The 12,416-nt window shown below is 48.2% G+C and overlaps 7 protein-coding genes and 1 long non-coding RNA gene across 11 annotated transcripts; 7 read left to right on the top strand and 1 right to left on the bottom strand.

The window, feature by feature from the left end:
• Window positions 1-341: 341 nt before the first annotated feature.
• LOC9647045 (mediator of RNA polymerase II transcription subunit 11) lies at window positions 342-1,213 on the top strand. 3 transcript variants are annotated; one of them, XM_024685037.1, is made up of 4 exons: window positions 342-422; window positions 469-585; window positions 641-852; window positions 1,101-1,213. In XM_024685037.1, exons 1-3 carry the CDS (start codon window positions 363-365, stop codon window positions 821-823), a joined length of 360 nt encoding a protein of 119 aa, XP_024540805.1. In that variant the 5' UTR covers window positions 342-362; the 3' UTR covers window positions 824-852; window positions 1,101-1,213. The 3 variants fall into 3 exon arrangements, with proteins under 3 accessions (XP_024540805.1, XP_002979902.1, XP_024540806.1); XM_002979856.2 differs by having other exon boundaries at window positions 1,107-1,213; XM_024685038.1 differs by lacking the exon at window positions 1,101-1,213 and adding an exon at window positions 927-1,041.
• Window positions 1,214-1,316: 103 nt separating this feature from the next.
• Window positions 1,317-3,417, top strand: LOC112349865 (protein NUCLEAR FUSION DEFECTIVE 4-like). The gene is made up of 2 exons (XM_024685033.1): window positions 1,317-1,433; window positions 1,497-3,417. Exon 2 carries the CDS (start codon window positions 1,560-1,562, stop codon window positions 3,288-3,290), a length of 1,731 nt encoding a protein of 576 aa, XP_024540801.1. The 5' UTR covers window positions 1,317-1,433; window positions 1,497-1,559; the 3' UTR covers window positions 3,291-3,417.
• Window positions 3,418-3,452: 35 nt separating this feature from the next.
• Window positions 3,453-4,967, top strand: LOC9649592 (putative E3 ubiquitin-protein ligase UBR7). The gene is made up of 5 exons (XM_024685035.1): window positions 3,453-3,566; window positions 3,617-3,775; window positions 3,854-4,114; window positions 4,167-4,790; window positions 4,845-4,967. Exons 1-5 carry the CDS (start codon window positions 3,501-3,503, stop codon window positions 4,929-4,931), a joined length of 1,197 nt encoding a protein of 398 aa, XP_024540803.1. The 5' UTR covers window positions 3,453-3,500; the 3' UTR covers window positions 4,932-4,967.
• A 97-nt stretch (window positions 4,968-5,064) lies between these two features.
• Window positions 5,065-5,831, top strand: LOC112349866 (stress-response A/B barrel domain-containing protein UP3-like). Its single transcript, XM_024685036.1, has one exon. The coding sequence runs from the start codon at window positions 5,074-5,076 to the stop codon at window positions 5,737-5,739; it is 666 nt and encodes a 221-aa protein (XP_024540804.1). The 5' UTR covers window positions 5,065-5,073; the 3' UTR covers window positions 5,740-5,831.
• Window positions 5,832-6,291: 460 nt separating this feature from the next.
• On the top strand, window positions 6,292-8,765 carry LOC9649593 (beta-glucosidase 4). 2 transcript variants are annotated; one of them, XM_002979858.2, is made up of 14 exons: window positions 6,292-6,376; window positions 6,431-6,568; window positions 6,742-6,808; window positions 6,868-6,926; window positions 6,974-7,049; window positions 7,109-7,183; window positions 7,233-7,320; window positions 7,387-7,636; window positions 7,682-7,797; window positions 7,849-8,063; window positions 8,125-8,156; window positions 8,218-8,320; window positions 8,372-8,480; window positions 8,531-8,765. In XM_002979858.2, the coding sequence occupies exons 1-14, from the start codon at window positions 6,296-6,298 to the stop codon at window positions 8,712-8,714; spliced, it is 1,593 nt and encodes a 530-aa protein (XP_002979904.2). In that variant the 5' UTR covers window positions 6,292-6,295; the 3' UTR covers window positions 8,715-8,765. The 2 variants fall into 2 exon arrangements, with proteins under 2 accessions (XP_002979904.2, XP_024540820.1); XM_024685052.1 differs by having other exon boundaries at window positions 6,292-6,568.
• LOC9649594 (beta-amylase 2, chloroplastic) lies at window positions 8,598-10,974 on the bottom strand. Its single transcript, XM_024685053.1, has 9 exons — window positions 10,637-10,974; window positions 10,522-10,581; window positions 10,267-10,467; window positions 10,003-10,197; window positions 9,766-9,930; window positions 9,445-9,705; window positions 9,165-9,383; window positions 8,858-9,077; window positions 8,598-8,799 (listed from the first exon to the last, which is right to left on the bottom strand). Exons 1-9 carry the CDS (start codon window positions 10,862-10,864, stop codon window positions 8,786-8,788), a joined length of 1,563 nt encoding a protein of 520 aa, XP_024540821.1. The 5' UTR covers window positions 10,865-10,974; the 3' UTR covers window positions 8,598-8,785.
• LOC112349874 lies at window positions 10,108-10,648 on the top strand. Its single transcript, XR_002993544.1, has 4 exons — window positions 10,108-10,211; window positions 10,264-10,406; window positions 10,462-10,490; window positions 10,542-10,648. It is a non-coding gene; the product is annotated as an uncharacterized LOC112349874 (long non-coding RNA).
• Window positions 10,975-11,192: 218 nt separating the features above from the next.
• Window positions 11,193-12,213, top strand: LOC112349872 (germin-like protein 1-1). The gene has a single exon (XM_024685051.1). The coding sequence runs from the start codon at window positions 11,409-11,411 to the stop codon at window positions 12,051-12,053; it is 645 nt and encodes a 214-aa protein (XP_024540819.1). The 5' UTR covers window positions 11,193-11,408; the 3' UTR covers window positions 12,054-12,213.
• Window positions 12,214-12,416: the final 203 nt, after the last annotated feature.

The following is a 12,416-nucleotide window of genomic DNA, read 5'->3' on the forward strand; positions in this document are numbered from 1 at the left end:
CCAGAGGGGGATCGTGTCTGGGGCCCCGGACGAGCAGCGACGACGACCATCTGGCCGGGAGGAGCACAGCCGCGAGCGATTCAGCTTTGGATGGAGAATGCCGCCTCGAATCACATAATTTCTTCTTTGATTCTGTCTAGATTTGATGATGATCTTCAACTGAATGATCGATCGCCTCATCACTGTGATCCAGAATTTTCCTGGAAATCCTCGAGTAGAGGCAAGGAACAGAGAAGGAGAAGCGGTTATTCTGCGGTGATCGTCAAAGCGATCTACGTGCGCGAATCGAGAGAGAATGAGCCAAGAACACGAAGGGCGATGACTAGGGTTAAAGTTTTAGGGTTTTTTTTCGGGTGGGAGCGATGACAACGAGCACGCAGCCACAATCGCCGGCGCTTCTTCGTCTCGCTCATGTCGAGCGGGTAAGGCTCAACAAATCCGTGAGAATGATCTTGTTTCTTTCGTTAGAAAATCGTCCAGGCCGTGGAGTTTGCTGGAACGGTGATGGAGGAGCTCGCCAATGCGGGAGGGCCAAGAATGGAGTTTGTGACCACACAATGCCACGAGTTTATGAAATCTATGAAGGTACTCGGAGTGGTGTTCTATGCCTGGTTTCATTTTTTTCCCCTCTTTTGTCCAGGACATTCAAACGGTCCTGCACGAAGAGATCAAAAGTATGTGCGAGTACCGCCCTTATGAGAACTGTGACTACATTCCTCGGATGGGTGGAGAAATCAGTCTAAAGAAGATCGACTGCGTTCTGGATGAGCTCCAAAAACTCGAGGACACGATCAACAATTATCAGAGCTCGGGACCATCCTGACTCCAATGTGGTTTTTCTCCATCTCAAAGGTAAGCTTCTTTCTCTCCTTTGGACTTTGGGGTCTCAAGTTTTAGAACAAGGATGAAAGTGATGAAGCATACAGGTACTGCTGATTGGCATTCCTGGAACAAGGTTGGAAACTTTTTGGTATGGTCTTTTGAGGATTGTGCCAAGGATTTTAGCCTGTAGCCACGTGTTGAGCCTGAGTTTCTGATTCCTCTTTCGTTGTTTCTTGCATAGTGTGGCATTCTTTCATATCTAACTGATGACACACTAGTGCCAGGGGTCAATGAGAGAGACTCCACGCAACCAAAGTTTTCCAAAGTCTTTCCGTGCTATGACAGCTACGACATAGCGACGAGAGAAGATCAATCAAAAATTTTCAGCTGATTTAGACAGGTAGAGTTTTTCTTTCTTTTCTTTTTTCACTTTGGTCGTTTTTGTGTTTTTTTTTTTCTGTACTCACGAGGAAAAATATTGTAACGCTTGTCGATAAGCTTCCAAGCTAGGATCATCCTGTTCTCTGTTCCTCGATTGCGAAACTGGATTTTACGTTGCAGGATATGAAGTCAAATGAATTTCAGAATGGAAAATGCTACGAACATGCCAGGTAGTTCCCTCTCGTCCTTTTTTTTTTGTCCAAACGAACACGACTAAGCTGGATGAATTGCAGACGTCTCAATGCCCGGCTTGAAATACATGAGCTCAATCTCCTCCAAACCTTACCAGGGGCCGAATGGAACCGTTTCGTGGTTTGAAGCTACTCAGGAACATCGCCAGGAACAAATGGATGGCCGTGGTAGCAACTTTCTTCATCATGGCTACCGCTGGAGCAACTTACAGCTTTGGGCTCTATTCCCAGAAAATGAAGACTACACTCGGTTACAGCCAGAAAACCATCAGCACGATTGCTCTCTTCAAAGATCTCGGTGCCAAGGTTGGTCTCGTGTCCGGACTGATATATGATGTTACGGGGCCGTGGGTCGTACTGGGAATGGGTGCTGTGCTCAACACTCTCGGCTTCCTCATGATCTGGCTAGCTCTTACTCGAAGGATATCGGCTCCACAGATCTGGCAAATGTGCCTCTACATCTTCCTCGGGACAAACTCTCAGTCGTTCACCAACACCGGAGTGGTGGTCACCTGCGTCAAGAACTTCCCAAACAACAGAGGCTTTCTCATCGGGCTGCTCAAAGGGTTCGTGGGACTGAGTGGAGCGATCCTCACCATGGCATACGAAGCCATCTACGGGACAAAGGATCCAGCAAACTTCGTCCTCCTGCTTACATGGCTTCCTCCCAGCGTCTGCCTCCTCTTTATGTTCTTCGTGAGGAGAACGACACCCAGCGGCGAAGACCAGGCACGGGTCGAGAAGAGAATCGCGTACGTGTTCTTCGTCATTTCCGTGTCGCTGGCGATGTACCTTATGGTGATCATCATCGTCAAGAACCTGGACGGGGTGGTCATTCCTCGCTGGGTGATCCAGCTGCTGGCCGTAGTTATGCTGGTCATCATTCTTTTGCCACTGGGAGTGGTGCTCAAGCAGGAGCTCCAAGGGTGGAAAGGAGGTACAGTCGCTCAAGAACAGCATCCAGATTACGTCCGAACAGATGAACAACAGCAAGAGCAACGACAGGGCAAAGAACTGGAAGAAGTTCCTGCAAAAGGACTGGAAGAAGGTCCCTCAGAAGTGGAAAATCTAGTCGACAAGAGGAAGAATTGGAGTTTGCGGAGAATTGTTCATGCCATCTTGACCAGGCCTCCCAGGGGTGAAGACTACACCATACCCGAGGGGATTTTCAGCATCGACATGCTTCTCATCTTCGTCTGCACGACCTGTGGCTTTGGAACGGGCTTAGCAGTCTATGACAACCTCGGACAGATTGGTGACTCTCTTCGTTACTCCCACGAACAAGTCGGGACTTTCGTCCAGCTCCTAAGCATCTGGAACTTCCTCGGCCGTGTGACCATCGGCCTCGTCTCGGACATTTTCCTCCAAAAGTTCCAGGTACCTCGTCCGTTCTTCTTCGCTCTGACTCTCGGCCTCTCAGCGCTCGGCCAGCTCTTCCTGGCTCTCAACTTCAAGTCGGCGCTGTTCATGTCCTCGATCCTGATTGGCTTCGGCTACGGAGCCCAGCTTGTGCTCATGTACATCCTCACCTCGGAGTTTTTCGGGCTCAAGTACTACGGGACTCTCTACAACGTTTGCAACATGGCCAGCCCTCTCGGGAGCTACGTGTTCTCGGTGAAGATTGCGGGGGAGCTGTACGACAAGGAGGCTCTCAAGCAGCAAAACTCTGGAGGAGACCACCATGGCCTCCTCTGCTATGGAGCTCGCTGCTACAGGCGCTCCTTCATCATCTCCACCGCTACTTGTGTTTTTGGCGTGCTCGTAGCGCTCGGTCTCACGCTGCGGACTCGGAAGTTTTGCAAGGAACTGGCTCTCAAACTCAGGAAAAGAAGATAGGAAGGAATTCTCCGTACGAAGCTGTACGGATATAACAAACGGAAAGCGATATTCTATTTCTGGTACGGGTATGTACGGACGATAATTGTAAATATGAACAGGGTTCGAATCTGGCGGTGGGAACTAAGATTTCTTTCCCTAGATTTTTTAGTGAGAAAGCGCGGGAGCGAGAGCGCGCCTTGGATCTAGGCTAGTGGCGGCGGCAGCGGGATGGAGGAGGAAAGCGAGGTCATGACGATCGAGGAGTTTCTGGAGAACCAGGAAGCGGAGGAAGAGGTATGGCTGTTAGATTGGGGTTTGAGGACTGAAGGAATAGCTCATTCCAGAGCGCCGATCTTGTTTTTGGCGGCGATGAGGGCAAGGAATGCACGTACAACGAGGGATACATGCCTCGGCAGGCCGTGTTCTCGTGCTTGAGTTGCGCGCCCCAGGGGAATGCCGGGATTTGCACGGCTTGTTCTTTGGCTTGTCACGATGGACATGAGGTGAAAATGAAGGATTTATGCGCTTTCTCTTGCTGATCTCCATTTTTGTTTTTCTGTTCGCTTTCTTCTGGTACTTAGATTGTGGAGCTTTGGACAAAAAGGAACTTTCGATGCGACTGTGGCAACTCCAAGTTCGGTGGGAAAGACTGCAAGCTTTGGAAGGAGAAAGACGCCGAGAACAAAGAGAATGCTTACAACCAGAACTTTGTGGGGCTTTACTGCATTTGCCACCGCCAGCATCCAAACCCCGAGGACGAACACCTCGGTGAAATGCTGCAGTGCTGCATTTGCGAGGACTGGTTTCATGAAGCTCACCTTGGTCTGCTATCCTCGGAGAAGGTCAGCTTTGTGTTTCCTTTTGAAGTCTAAGCTTTCTGGTCCATTTCATTAGGTGCCAAGGGACGAGGATAATGAGCCCTTGTTTGACGAACTGATCTGCCAAAATTGTGTTGGACGGTGTAGTTTTCTCTTTCGGTACCAGGAGCTTCTTATTCCGCCTGGTATACCAGACGAAACCCATCCAGTTGAGCAGTCTGAAACAAGCACGGAGGCTCCTGCCAACGTTGCAGTCGAACAAACAATGGGAAGCAAGGCCGAGAAATCCGATGCTTTAACTTCCGGAAAGAAAGAAGAAGGTTCCGTGAGCAATGGAGTTTCGGATGTGGCTGGCTGCTCTCAATCCAGCAATTCCATTTGCAAGCTCAAGCCAGCCAACGTGAACGCGGAGACTGGAAACTGCTTCGGAAAGGCTCTGTTTTTGGAGAGAAGCTGGAGGACCAGTCTCTGCCAGTGTGATTCCTGCGTGGAGCTGTACAAGACCAGAGGATTGAGCTTTCTTCTGGACAAGCTGGACACCCTTCAGTCCTACGAAGCATTGGCAAAGGAGAGGCGAAAGACACGGATGGAACAAGCCGAAGGTGCCAGCATGAAGCTTCTAAATAACTTGGACCACGTCGCGAAGGTGGAGTTCCTTCATGGTCTCAACGACATGACATCTGAGCTGAGCAGCTTCCTTGTAAGTGTTTTTATGCTTCGTTTCTTCTGTGATTAATTTTTGCATTCTTGGCAGGGGGATTTCCGCGACACGGGAAAGACTGTGACGAGTGCGGACGTCTACGAGTTCTTCGACCGGCTGAAAAAGAGACGCAAGCTGTAGCTCCTCTCCGAAGTTAAAAACTTGTTTTTTATTTGATAGGTACTTTGGGAAAAGCCCTAGGAGCGAAGATCGCCCTTGCAAGGTCAGTGAATTCTCACTCATGACTCGACTGATAACGAGAGTTTCCAGGTTCTCGAAAAGAATGTCGACCACAGTGGCTGGAACAATGAGCATTGTGGAGCACGTCGTCTTCTTCAAAGTGAAGGAAGAGACTCCCGAAGAGAAGAAAGTGGCTATGGTGAGAGAACTCAACGCTCTCAAGTCACTGGAGGGAGTCCTCCATCTCAAAGCCGGGCCAGCTTTGCGAATCTGGCCGTCGCACCACAAACTCAGTGGAGGATTCACCCACGTCCTCCACAGCAGGTACTCGGACAAGGCAGGCTTGTCCGCTTACTCGGCTCATCCTTCTCACGTTAGCGTGGTGGAGAAGTTTGTGAAGCCGATCGCGGAGGACATCCTGGCCATGGACTGGGAAGCTCGGGTCGCTGCTCCTCTAGAGACTGGATTTGGAGCAAAGAGAGTGGTGGCTTGCAAACTTAAGGATGATCCGGAGAAGAACAGGGGGAAGCTTGTGGATCGGCTAGCAGGGAAAACTCCAGCAAGCGCAGGTGTTAACTTCTCTCCAGGGCGAGCTAAAGGTTTCAACTTTGGAATTTTGTCACTGGTGGGAAGTGTTGACGAGCTTGAGAACCCGGAGATCCTGGAGGGCAGTCTTGGTAGCAATCCCCAAGTTGAGAGTTTGATCGTCCTGGATTACGCGAGTGGCGACGAGCGAGCTGAGAGCAGCGAGAGCTCAGCGAAAATGTGACAAGAAGACAAGAAGAAGAATCTCTTCAAGTTCAACTTTAAACAGTTGGAAATCTAAGCTGATAAATCCCAAAGACTTTTCCTTTCTTTTAACGCGTCCTCTACCTAGAAAAACATCTTCATTGAGAAATCCAGGAGATTTTCAAGGCGATAAGCCGGACAGCATCTAAACATTTTGGCTCTTTAGTTGGATCGTGACAAAGTAACAAACACCACGATGAACTAGCGATAGAGATTCCAGGGAATAATTGTTCTTCCTCATTCTGCAATGGCCATCGATGGACCCATTCATCCTGGCTTAAAATGTGAGAGTTTATTCCAGTGTATCACCATATCAATTTATTTGATCGGTTGAATGTATACGTAGCCATTCATGGGACATGGCATGGCCTATATAAAGGAAAGATTCTGGACATGTGGACAATTCTACAGAAATCACGCTATATTCCAAAGCTTAGAAGAATTTATCTTTGAGAAATGGCACCAAATCTGCCACGTAGGCCCAAACTATAGCACGGATGAAAAAAAATTCCATTTAAATGCGAGGTTTGAAAGCTATGGTGGTGTCTACGCATCAAGCCCGGAGCTTGTTAAAGCTGGTCCCTTCTTCCATTGCATCCAGGGTTCCCACTTTCAGGGCGGTTATTTTGCTGGCCGTTGTGCTGCCTCTAACCGCGCTCGTCGCCTTCCAGATCGCCGCCTACGCCGTGATGCCGTCGCCGCCGGAGCAAGATTTCGCGACGAATTCAGCTGGCGCTGCCAGGCTTCCCATCCAGCGCCGCGATTTTCCCCACAGATTCGTGTTTGGGACCGCCACGGCGTCCTACCAGGTGCGAATCCATCGAGAAATCCGTGATCCAGGGTTTCTTTCTTGATATTTCGATGTGATCTTCCTCTTTTCTCGATGATCTTCGTCTTTCTTCCTCGCATTTTCGCTTCTAAGCGCGATAGATCTCCAATGCATGCTCGTCAATCTGTCGACTGATGGATCGATCTTGCACAGGTCGAAGGAGCATTCGACGAAGGCGGTCGTGGTCTCAGTATCTGGGATACATTTTGTAAAACTCCAGGTTCTTTAAATTTTATTTTCTTAGCTTCTTTGATCGTGGCATTGTTTCGTCGATCTTAGGCCGAATTCTTGATGCAAGCAATGGAGATCTTGCTGTCGATCAATATCATCGATACAAGGTAAAAATCTAAAACGTTTCTTTCACCAAGTCATGTCTTTCATACAGGAAGACGTCGATAATATGGCTGAAATGGGAGTGGATGCTTACAGGTTTTCGGTTGCCTGGGCACGAATATATCCAGGTACTTGATCACTCTTGCATAGACCTTCATCTCTCTTCCTGTTCTTGGGGTCCTTACAGATGGTTTGGAGAAGGGTGTAAACAAAGAAGGTGTGACGTACTATAACAAATTGATTGACTACCTTTTGGAGAAAGGCAAGTTAACCAACAGAAATCCTGTGATGAGCTCTTCTGTCCTTTACAGGGATAAAACCGTACGTGACTCTGTACCATTGGGATTTGCCTCAAAAATTACATGATTCTTTTGGGGGATGGACGAGCCAAGAAATCGTGTGAGGAAAAACAAAGCAAGCAGCTTTTTGTTCTTTTACGGATTTGTGACGGCGGGATGAATGCAGGAAACACTTTGCGGCTTATGCTGAGACATGCTTCGCGGCATTCGGAGACCGCGTGAAGCACTGGATAACCTTCAACGAGCCTCTTCAGTTCTCTGTGCTGGGATATGGCTTGGGAATCCATGCTCCTGGAAGGTGTTCGGATAGAAGATACTGCAAAGCTGGTGACTCCGCCACTGAACCATACCTCGCAGGCCACAATGTGATACTTTCTCATGCGGCCGCAGTTAAAATCTACAGAGAAAAGTTCAAGGTTTGTTTCTACCGGTCTCATCCGGACGTTACTTTTGTTATGCAGGCTCTTCAAGGTGGTGTCGTGGGGATTACAGTGGACGCTGAATGGGCGGAACCAATGACTGATTCAGTAGATGACAAAGTGGCATCACAAAGACGGCTGGAATTTCAACTAGGCTGGTAATTATCTTCTCCAACAGTTCATGCATTTAGGAACACATTTCTGTGCAGGTTTCTTGATCCTTTCTTCTTTGGAGATTACCCGGCCACAATGCGTGAGTATGTCGGTGACAGGCTTCCAAAGTTCACTCCAGAGGAGCAGAAGTCTGTTCGAGGATCCGTAGAGTTTGTTGGTATCAACCATTATAGCAGCAGGTTCGTGACGCCTGCACTGTACGCAAAGCCTTCAGACAATTACCATCAGGACCAGAGAATTTTGACATCAGGTAGGTACAAAGTCACTTTTTTGTTGTTTTTCTTATTGTTCTGGCTTAATTCTTCCTGCAGCTGTACGCAATGGAGCTGTCATTGGAGATAAGGTTGTTATTTTCTTTATTGATTCTGTGTCTTGTTTGACTTCACGTTTCATACCTTTTCCAGGCGGCCTCTCCTTGGCTCTATATTGTCCCTTGGGGGCTGCACCGAGTTTTGAAGTGGGTTTCAGAGAGATACAATCGACCCCCAATTTACGTCACTGAGAATGGTACACTAGTTATTTGGATCTCAGCTGATGAAACGAAGTTCGGTTTTACAGGCATGGATGAAGAAAACAATTCGACTTTGACCCTTGACGAGCAGCTAGATGATTTGAAACGAATCCATTTTTACCAAGATTATCTGACTGCTGTACTGCAAGCAACCAGGTTTGTCTTGGTTTGCAATCGCATGCGTTCTTACTGTCGTCAAACTCCAGAGAAGGCATGGACATTCGGGGCTACTTTGCATGGTCTCTAGTAGACAACTTTGAGTGGGCAATGGGGTACACCAAGCGGTTTGGTCTGTACTACGTCGACTATGAAACACTCAAGCGCTATCCCAAGAGGTCAGCCCGTTGGTTCAAGAGGTTCTTGAGCAACTCTATCAAACAGGAAGTCTGACAGGCTTGTTCCTCTTTTTATTTAACCGAGAAATATAACTTGAGGTTTCTACTTCGCTTGTTTCAGAGTTCTTAGACGCCTTCCCCTGTTCAACAATGAGAATTCAGATATTATCGCAACAACTTCATAAAAGACTTGCGTACCGTGTAACCTCTTGACGAACCTCGCAAACTCATGCAAGTTGTGCTCCTCCATAAGCACGGGACTGAGCCTCAAGTACGTGAAGGCCGAGATGTGTCGACCATCTGGATTTTTGGAAGGCTTTGCGTTCTCCAGAATCTTATTATAACCATCTCGGTCGTAGCACGGCAACGCATTCTCGCTTGCAACATATATACCGGCGTCCCAAGCAGCGTTCAACACCTTCAGAGCAATCAAAAAGCAATGAGAACAAAAACGTGAAACAATCAAAAGAACCACGCAAACGAGACAAGTAAACAACGAACTTACCTGCCATACCAGACCCTCGGGATCTGCTAGAGCTTCCGGAAAGTCTTCCTCTTGAGCCAAAGTTCGAAGCTCCACGCAGGTGAAGTTAAGAGAAGCATCGTGCTTCGCAAACATCTCGGCGATTTCAACGTAGCCATCGCGATTGCACGGGTTGTAAAAGCCGGCGGCGAGCTCTGCAGCATGGCTAGCGGTCTTGTACCACCAGTGGATTCCAGAAACCTGTTCAGTAAGTTGCCTCGGTAAGTTACTCGTCACAGATTATTTTTTAAATTTCGCTTACTTTGGATGCTATGTGAAAGCCTTCGAAAGCCAGCTTTGCCAGCATAAGAACGCGGTCTCCATGCTCTATCAGCACCTTGGAGTACCACTTAAGGAAGAACCGGCCATAGTAACTATCATAGTCGCCACCATCGCGAAAGAAATCCGTCTCCTGTGGCTTGGAGTTATACTCTCCAGCATTATCGGGGCAGCATCCCCACTCGGTATGGCCTCTTGCCTCGGCTGCTTGCTTCAAGCTCTTTATCAGGTACTTGTCATAGCACTGTGATTTTTTTTTTTCCTTTCAGAAGCTTAGATGAGTTCACTGAGATAATTGACTTGCCTGGAATTCTCCAATGCCAGGATACTCCCAACCGCTTCTCGGAACATACGAAGGATACCGAAGCTCTCCACAGGCACCGAGTCCAACTTCGATCTCAGCAATCACTCCAGACTGGAAGAGATCGTCAAACTCTTGGCGAAAGCTTCTCATGTAGTCAAAGTACACCTACACGGCTGGAAAAGAGTTCATCAGCTTCTCTCGCTCGACCAAAAACGAGGCACGTTGGTAAAGATGGACCTCGAGTCCGGTCCGGCTCTTGAGAACGCGTTCCTTGTCCACTCCCCAGGTAAGACACTCAGGATTCCGGTGTCCATGCTTGTCCGTGAAGAAGATATCCGGGTTCTCCTTCCCAATCTCCAGCACCCACTTTGGAATTGGTATATTCACGTCGTCACCGACGTTTCCTCCACATTGATGGAACGACATCACAACCTGGTGAAACACAAGTAAGCTTTCATCATATATAATGTGTCCTTACGGTGTTTCATGTTTTCTCAGTACCTGGAGCTTTAAGTCGGATTCCTTGACAATCGTAAAGAGTTCTCTGTAAGCACTCCAGTTGTATTTTTGTGGAGTGTCTTCGACGAGTCCCCACCAACAGTCCACCATAACTCCATCGACATTCACGGATTTCAGAGCTTGTAAGTCTCTACGTATACCTTCTGGATTGACAAGTTCGTTGCTCTCGCTTATCAGACCCAGCTAAGAAAATGAAGCTCGTCAAGGTAAGAACATTGCTTGTCCTTTCATACTTACGGGAAGCATGACATATATAGGAACATATGGAGTTCCTGCGAAATCACGCTCCTCTTTCTCCTTGAAGAGAAAGCAGAAAAATCAAACCAAGGTGAACAATTTCAATTAGCTTTACCTCTTCCTTGGTCATTTCTTCTACAGCAGCAGCGGTGCTTGAAGTGGATGATCGCGAGACCATTTTATGAGAGGCAAGGTTGGAGACCTTTCTGCCTGTGATCGCTTGGACAAAATGGTTGGATCTTGCTGCTGGAGCTAGCTTGGGATGGCAACGAGGAAGAAGAGCAACTGGGCAGCATAAAAATCGAGCATCCATGGCCGCCTGGGAAAGGAGAGCTTGGCGCATTGGATTTCGCGAGCCAATGCGCTTTGCCGGTGTGTCACGAGAACGAATATGCCTCTAGGGTTTTGTTATGTCTTAAGCCTACCCTAAACCCTAAATCCTAAATCCGGGTTTGAGAAGAGAATATTCGCAGCCCCTCTGATCTTCCAAAGGTTTTTTTCTCGTTATTTTGCGAGTCTCGCGGAAGCTCCAACAAAATCGAATTATTTTTTGCTGCTATGCACGATGTCTGTTAGAAAATAAACTGAAAGAGCTGACATTGGGATTTCGACACAAGGCCCACTGCCAGCATTGCTTTGAAATGCATGCTCCTTGTAAGAAAAGCTTTGCGAGATCAGTCACTGCAGCATTCTTGTACGAGCAAAATTCTTGTACTACTCGCCCATTTCTCTTTGTGGAGAGTTGCCATTGATTGATCTCGTCAAAGCTCCAGAAAACCTTGCTGTGCTATATAAACTCCATCACAAGAGAACCCTTTCAAGATCTCTCCAGTCCCCATAGATCCATCCAAATCCCTTGTGATCTAGCTCTAATCATCCCGTAGACAATGAAGATCTCAGCTCTCATGGTTACCATCCTCGCCTTGGCATTCACCGCAAGCGCCTCCGATCCAGATCCACTCCAAGACCTCTGCGTCGCCGATACCAACAGCACCATCCGGGTCAATGGCTTCCCCTGCAAAGCCGTCCCGGTTGCTGCGGATTTCAAGTCGGCGCTCATCAAGAACCCGGGCAACACCAGCAATCCCCTGGGATCCATCGTCACCGCCGCCAACGTTCTTCGCTTCCAGGGCCTCAACACCCAGGGAGTGTCATTCGCTCGCGTGGATTTCGCTCCAGGGGGCACGAATCCCCCTCACATCCATCCCCGGGGCACCGAGCTCCTCTTCTTGGTCCACGGGAGGCTCCTGGTGGGATTCGTCACGACCGGGGACAATAAGCTCTTTCTGGAGACTGTGGAGGAAGGAGAGCTCTTCGTGTTTCCCAGGGGTTTGATCCACTTCCAGCTCAACATTGCTGACACCCCGGCTTTCGCCGTGGCGGGATTCAACAGCCAGAACCCCGGGGCCAGTCAGGTGGCAAAGGCGGTGTTTGCGTCGACTCCTCCGATTGATGATCGTGTCTTGGCGAGGGCATTCCAGATCTCTCCGGCAACCATCCAGACCCTGAGGAGTCTTATCGGCCGAACTTAATTCGCAAGAGTCGGTATGTCTTAAGAATAATTATACATGTTTTTAGGCGGCGGCATTCAATTTCAACAGAATAAAAGGACTTCAACATTGTTATTTAAAACTAGAAACATATGCAATATTTAAAATCAATGCAATTATAATAAGAGCTCGTTTCTATAAAGAAAGATGTTGATGCATGAGCCTACCTGTGATGTGCATTACAACAACTCTACCCGTTTTAACATCCCGCTCCAATGTTCAGCAGATGATAAGCAATGACTACCGCAATAGATCAGAAGGTGAATCTGTCACAACAAGAACTTGGGTGGCACACTCTTTCCTGTAGTGACCCATTTCCTTTAACTTGTGAATGACCCAAGCTTC

Source organism: Selaginella moellendorffii, unplaced genomic scaffold (genome assembly GCF_000143415.4).
Source record: "Selaginella moellendorffii unplaced genomic scaffold, v1.0 SELMOscaffold_43, whole genome shotgun sequence".
In the NCBI taxonomy this organism is placed as follows: Eukaryota; Viridiplantae; Streptophyta; class Lycopodiopsida; order Selaginellales; family Selaginellaceae; genus Selaginella; species Selaginella moellendorffii.